The 7417-nt window shown below is 42.4% G+C and overlaps 1 protein-coding gene across 1 annotated transcript in view; it reads left to right on the top strand.

Annotated features, from left to right (window-relative positions):
• rwdd1 (RWD domain containing 1) overlaps window positions 1–6277 on the top strand; it is a 50040-nt gene extending 43763 nt beyond the window's left edge. The window contains exons 5-7 of the mRNA XM_068028574.1: window positions 3139–3271; window positions 4892–4954; window positions 5967–6277. Coding sequence (XP_067884675.1) covers window positions 3139–3271; window positions 4892–4954; window positions 5967–6076 — 306 coding nt within the window. The 3' untranslated portion in view covers window positions 6077–6277. The remainder of the gene's footprint in view (window positions 1–3138; window positions 3272–4891; window positions 4955–5966) is intronic.
• The last annotated feature ends 1140 nt before the right edge of the window (window positions 6278–7417 follow it).

Below are 7417 nucleotides of genomic sequence, written 5' to 3' on the forward strand. Positions count from 1 at the left end.
TAGGAAGAAGAGGGGGGTTGGAGAGAGAGAGGGGACAGACACAGAGAGGTGGGCAGAGAGAGCAGAGTGGGGGAGGGGGTTTGTCAGAGTCATTTACTTATGGCACAGAAGGAGGCCATTCTGTCCATTGAGCCCATGCCAGCTCTCCACAGAGCTGTGCAGTCAGTCGCACTCCCTGGCTTGATCCTCATTGCCCTGTAAGTCTGTTCTCTCTGGTGGCCATCCAACTTCCCCTTGAAGTTATTGCTTGTTTCTACTTCTACCACCCTTCTGGGCAGGGAGCTCCAGGTCATTACCACCTGCTGCATAGAAAAGTGCTTCTTCATAGCCCCACTGCATCTTTTGCGCAAAACTTTCAATCTGTGTCCCATAGTCCTAGAGGGGAGGTGAGGGGAAGAGAGAACGAGGAACACACACAGGGAGTGGGGAGAAGGATCAAGGTCTCTCCTGAGAGATGGATATCTGTCCAGGATACTCTGCATCGCTACATCAAGTGTGCAAGCAGAGATTAACTGCTTATTAAAGCAAAAACAATGCCAGGTATGTCACTGAATCAGTTATCAATATAGTGACGAGAAAGTAAGTCATTAAACTTGTCTTCTCATTTAAAGCTTCTTCACAAAAATGCACATTTGTTATTTTTATTAATAAAATAAATCTTTAGTACCTTTTATCTTTTAAAATTTGCTCACCGGCCCTTGGGTCGAGCAAAAATCGTAATGCGCCCGAAAAGGTTGGACAGCCCTGCACTGTTCTTTTCTCTGTCCCTAAGATTGTATTTACCTCTCGTGTTGTGTAATTTAGCTTATTTCCTTCCTAAGCCTCAACACTTTGTATTTACTGCAACGTGCATTTGTAAAGTTCTTTTAATGACCCCTAAGAATTCTCAAGCTGTTCAAAAAAGGGAAGGAAACTAATGTTGAGCATGTTAGGAAAATAAATTGAATACGTGACCAAGGATGTGGTTAACGAGAGGGGATTTGAGAAGACTTTTGAAGCTGGAAAGAAATGTAGCAAGACTGAAGGAAAGAAATCCGGAGAGCAAAGCTGTGTTGGTTGAAATATCTCCCACCAATGGTGCAGTAAAAGGGAGGGTAATGCACATCGTAGGCCAGTCAGAATAACAGCGGGTGCAAACTTTGGCCCTAGATCAATCCCTTTCTGACTGGACCCCGCCTTTGTCCAGCAATCAAATACAAGTTATTGGTGATCACAGTGACCATGAGGTACAAACCCAAGTCACACTGACCATCTCCACATGTTGAGATTAACCACAGTTAAGAACTTCTCCAGTTCTTTTGTCACAGAGATCTGCACACACCACTGAGGTTGTTCTATGTCACCTGTGTCCAATATTTTCACGAGGGGCCACATTACAATTTTGCCTTAATTAGGGGGCGGGTGAGCAAATTTCAGAAAGGTAAAAGGCACTAGAAACAGGGCATACTGGGTTTAAAAAAAAATTACTAACCCTTTTTTTTTCCCCAACAATTCCTCCCTTTGCCTGCCATGCAGCAAGAAAAAGAAACACACTGTCGCTCGGTGCGGCTCCACACTCTGAATCACGCATCACCTCCCTCCGCCAGCAACGCCCCCATCTCTGCCTGCTCCCCCCGGCCCGCTGCCCCTGCCTGCTCCCCCCGGCCCGCTGCCCCTGCCTGCTCCCCCCCGGCCCGCTGCCCCTGCCTGCTCCCCCCCGGCCCGCTGCCCCTGCCTGCTCCCCCCCGGCCCTCTGCCTCTGCCTGCTCGCCCTCCCCTGCTGCCCCCCCGCCTTCATCACCCACCACTGACGCCACCACTCCTCCCAGTAAGACTCACCTCCCCTACGCTCCTTTTGGACGAAGGTTCACATGCAGGGAATTTTTTCACGCTTTTGATTGGTGAGCTTCCACATCAATAGCATGAGTGTAACTCAGCCCCCACACCTCCCTCGCTTACTGCCGCTCTCTGACGGAAGAAAGACTAGTGACTGCTCAGATGAACTGTACCAATTTTCCACCTACTTACTGCTAAACAACTGAGGGGCACAAATGAAACAAAATCAATCTCGCTCCTTTCTGTTCACAAGTTTTGAAGGATCGGCGGGCTGGATTTTGGTCAGTGGGCCGTATGTAGGACAACCTGTTCTATGTGTTGACAACCCTCTGCCACGCACATTTGATGTGCAGGAGTGTAAACTGGTTGTGATCCAATGGGTAGAAACGATAAGGCTGCAGGAGTTGTGACTACAATATTTGTTCCTGATCAGCATATTCATTCTGAAGTTTCACACAGTGGTGTAAATCCCACACTGGTCTGTAATGGGATGCAGTTGGTCAATGCTGTAGTGCGATGTGTCTGAGTTCCAGTGCATTTGCCATGATGCATTTCTGCTACCAATCTGTGCCCAAGCATAATTGTGAATCAGAACATCTGCCCATTGTGCTTTATCCCCATTCATGATATCACTGAGTTATATCATTACAGTTGCATACAGTCTACATAAATTTATGCTTCTAGACTCACAGTTGTTCTAAACTGCAATGATTTCTGTTCTAAACTTTGGCTGAGATAACTAATACTACTTTTACATTGGTCTTCAGCTGCTCGCCCTATATGGTAGCTGGTGCAAACATCAAGAGAAATTTGTCAGATTTTTGAAGAATTGTGGTCCAAAAATCCATTGTTTTAAACCTGCACTTCTTGATTGCTGCCAGTCATCCTGGGGCCAGCAAACTTGCTGCTCCATCACATGTCTAAAGTGTCATAATGTCTGGGCTTGGATGTGGAGTATTGAACGACATAGGACGGATGGTAGTCAGGCTGTACTATCCACAGTTAAATGGATGAGAGTAGTGCAGTCAGCTCACTCTTGTAAGATTCAAACTGAAATATAATAAGCAGCTCCAATACATATTTAGGAATAAAAAAATTCCTTTGCAACATTAGGATAAAGGAATGAATGCTTATGAACTTGTATCTAAAATTAAAAACGAGAGTGTATTATGGGGCTATAATTCTATGGTGGATAATGCTGATCTTTAGTTTTGCTATTGTCATCTAAGTCCCTTTATTGAGTTACAGCTGTATAATTCACTGACTAGTATCTATATAATATGCAGTGTTTCAAAGAACTTTATTTTCTGCAAACTCTTGTAGGCTGTTTTCCATGGTACCACTGTTACAATTGAGAATTTCTTGTCGTGGAAAGCAAGATTTGATACAGACTTGGCTGAAATCAGAAGAAAACGGCAGAAGGAAGAGGAGCAGGCTGGAAAAGTTAAACTGACAGGTATGTTGGATGTACTTGTTTTGAATATGAAAGCACTTTGATTTTACTTGACTTTTTTCCAATCCTGGTGTCTGCTGAAATGGTGTTTTCATCTTGGTTTCTTTATACAGTATTTGCACACCTCATTTTATATCCAGAATCTATGAACAATATTTGGCACATTGCAGTCTTTTTAAGAGAACCTATACAATCACGTTTCTCCAAAAATCAAGGTTTCAATAGATGGCTGTTATTTGGTGTGTCATCTCTGATTTAAAATGTTACTGTAGTAACTTACATGCTTACTTCACAATCACCTTTATCACCTCCAAACTGGGCCAGCCTTCCACACTTTGGAGACTTCTGCTTCTCAAACTCTGCTGGCTGTATCCTATCCTGCACTAAGTCCTACTTTCCCATCACTCTTGCCCTCATTAACCTCTCTTGGCTTCCAACACCTCAAATATAACTTCCTCATCCTTGTGTTTAAAGCCACCAGCCGCAGTCTTCCCCATCCCTCTTAACCTTCCGCTCTATCACCCCACCTCTCTCAAACTCCCAGTTTTCTTGTGCCCCATTTCTTTCTTGCGTGCATTCTTCACTCCTCCCTAGGGATTGCACTTTGATGTGATGGGACGGCTTGCTGCTGCTATGACCTTGAGAGCTATACATAGGTATATAACTCCTGATACATTCACCCAGGCCAGATAGATCGATAGGTAGTTTGCCTGCCTTCCTGGTAAGGGTTGTAAATCAGGCTCATGATCTGTCCATGTAAATATGCTGTTAATTACAAATGACCCAGAGGCTAGTTGATGCTGTTCAGCTTGCAAATGTAAATGTCAGCTGTGGAAAACCATGATCTGCTTGATGTAAGGCAAGATGATACTGTGATCAAAATCATATATCTTGATGTAGTCAGACAGTGGAATAAATGAGTTGCCTCATGTGCCACTACCTACAGGAGACTTGAACTAACTAAATAACTTTACCCCACCATTGACAGCCATGCCTTCAGTTGCCTATGCCCGCGTCCTGAATTCCCTCCCTAAATTGCCTTTCCCCTAACTTCCCTCTGCCTCTATAAGACCTTCCTTAAAAGCTACTACTTTGACTAAACTTCTGGTCACTGTACCTAATCTCCTGTCTTTTGGCTCAATATCCCCCCACAGTGGCGCAGTGGTTAGCACCGCAGCCTCACAGCTCCAGCGACCCGGGTTCAATTCTGGGTACTGCCTATGTGGAGTTTGCAAGTTCTCCCTGTGTCTGCGTGGGTTTTCTCCGGGTGCTCCGGTTTCCTCCCACAAGCCAAAAGACTTGCAGGTTGATAGGTAAATTGGCCATTATAAATTGTCACTGCTATAGGTAGGTGGTAGGGAAATATAGGGACAGGTGGGGATGTTTGGTAGGAATATGGGATTAGTGTAGGATTAGTATAAATGGGTGGTTGATGTTCGGCACAGACTCGGTGGGCCGAAGGGCCTGTTTCAGTGCTGTATCTCTAATCTCCAAGAACGGGACTAAAGGGTAGCTTTTTCAGGTAATCAGCAACAGAACTCTCGCAGTACTGTAAAATTCTGATTTTGTTTAATGGTTCTAAGTTGAGTGTTGCACCTTTCAAGTTGTGTTTTTATATTTCAGGAAAGCAGCTGTTTGAAACTGATCATAACCTTGATACATCTGACATTCAGTTCTTGGAAGAAGGTAAAAGCACAATTTATTTCAGTGTATCATGACACTGTATTTTCTTTATTTTGATTGATACAGTTAGTATTACTAAAAGGTTTGAAATTTAATTGGAAAGGCAATGTATAAGATTTATGTACCCAGACACACTTTGGTGTCTCCAATGTGGCAGGGAAAGGGCTTTATTTCAGTTTTTCAGTCATGAAACAATGGGCTGAATCTTGTTCTCCTCCCGATGGTGGGTTTCGTGGCAGGGTGGGGGGCCGGAAAATTGGAGTGACAGCGGCCATCACGGAACCCGACGCCAGTATTGCCGGTTCCAATATTCCCGGGTGCGGCAAAGCTCCGTGGTAGCACCTCCGGTGCCCTGTGACAGGGCCCTAAATATGATAAGTACCTCTTTGCATCCATTTGAATGTAATTCAACGTGATCCGACCAACAGTTTCCAATCTTGAGCTCCACGTGGGGCACTCATGCGCTGTCACTTTCCCGTCCATGAGAAGCTGGTTCCACCAAGGGGGGTGGGGGGGGTGGCGAAGGGATCAACTCTGCATTATTTTATGGATAAAGTGGGGAAGGGGACAACTCTGCATTTGGATACATTGTTTGCAGGGTTAGCAGCTGGTGCCAGAACCTGCTCCTGCATCACTGTGTCGCCAATGCCACTCCCGCCACATAATTGTTGGGAGTGGCCGCCATCATTATGGTAAGTGGCCGCACACCGCGTAATCGGGGTCACATGCGGGATGGCTGCCATGTTCCGCTCCCACGGCAGGACTACAAAATCCAGCCCAATGTTTCACCTTTTAATCAAATGATTGTAATTGGGACAAGGCAGGTTTTTTTTTTATGGACCCTGGCATTCTGCTACCTTATAGTGATATAAGAAGTTATATATATTTAAATAATGCTTGGTTAACTGGATCCTAAATCAATGTTGTATATGAGACCATTACCAAAATATTGCTATCTTCACTTGCTTACATAACTGGATTGTGACTAAAACTGTTCTATGTACATTTACAACAGGTAACAATGTGGAGGTTGATGAATCCCTGTTCCAAGATATGGATGATTTAGAATTAGATGATGACGACGACCCAGATTATAATCCTGATTTAGAGAGTGATGAAGACTAAGTACCTAAAAATGATTAAAAAGCACCATTCACAGTAGCAGGATTTGTATACATCAGTGAACGAGAATAAAGTCATAGCATCTGTGACTTTTTGTATTGCAACTAGCAAGCGGCCCGGTTATAAAATGAACATTTTTTAACCTTGTGCCCTCTTATGTATGCTTCCATAACCATGTTCAATAAATTTTCTCCAAAAGTGAAATTATTTTGAATTTAATCAGAAATGTTTCCTTCTGTTTGAAATGTTAAACTGACAATTTATGAGAAAGATAACTTCCTCCTAATTATGTAGTATTGAGCTAATTTATTACTTGTCGAAAGTTTTATTAGCAAATCAAGTCTACTGGCATGTTGCCATAACCATACTATTATTTTAGTATTATGTTTTTATTATGCATCCCAAAATACAGTACTGAAACAGCAAAGTAATAACTTTAAGCTCTTGAGATTATGCAGGTTAAATAGCTCCCATAATAAAAGCAGAAGATACTGGAAGTACTCAGCATGTCTGGCAGCATCTGTGGAGAGAGTTTGAAATGTTAGCTCTTGTTTCTTTCTCCACAATTGCTGCCAGACCTGCTGAGTAGTTCCAGCATTTTCTGTTTTTACTTCATGTTCCCAGCATCTGCAATATTTTGCTTTTAAATAGCTCCCATGTGGATTGCAATCCAAATAAATACTGGTCAAATTGAAGTTTTATTTCAGTAAACATTGAATTCACTCTGAATAATTATTTACAATGTGCAGGAGTAGTTTTCTGTGTAATTTTTTTGAATGATATTCTTGACATAATTCATCCACTCTGATTGATTTATTAGTGTTGGATAACAGGAAAACCACATGTTTGTTTTATTATTGGAAAAGTTGAATTGAATTCTTGAAATAAATTCGTAAAATAATTTTAAAGACTATGCAGCAGACAGTTTAATAGGGAGAACCGATGATTAATAGATAAATTCAGTTGTCTGAATGTTGAGAACCATGTTTTATAGATTTTGGCATTTAAGTTTTTTTGTGTTCTCAAGCATTGCATGTTTTGAAGATATAGATGTATATTTGTACACTTTATGAAGCCATTATACATATGGATGGACATTCATACATATAATTTCTGGAGCTATCTTGCATCAGTTTGTACATTCTCTCAAATATTTTGTTACGCCATTACACACATCTCTCTCTATCTCAAGCAGCCCCCTCTCTGTAACTTTTGAGAACTTGGGCTCAGATGAGCTGAAAGTCTGAAGGAAGTAATTAAGTGCACTCATTAATCTAATTTGAGCAACACACCTAATGTGTACTTGTGGACTCAGTTAAGGTCACTGGAGGCAATTTTTAAAAA

This window comes from Heterodontus francisci, chromosome 3 (genome assembly GCF_036365525.1).
Source record: "Heterodontus francisci isolate sHetFra1 chromosome 3, sHetFra1.hap1, whole genome shotgun sequence".
In the NCBI taxonomy this organism is placed as follows: Eukaryota; Metazoa; Chordata; class Chondrichthyes; order Heterodontiformes; family Heterodontidae; genus Heterodontus; species Heterodontus francisci.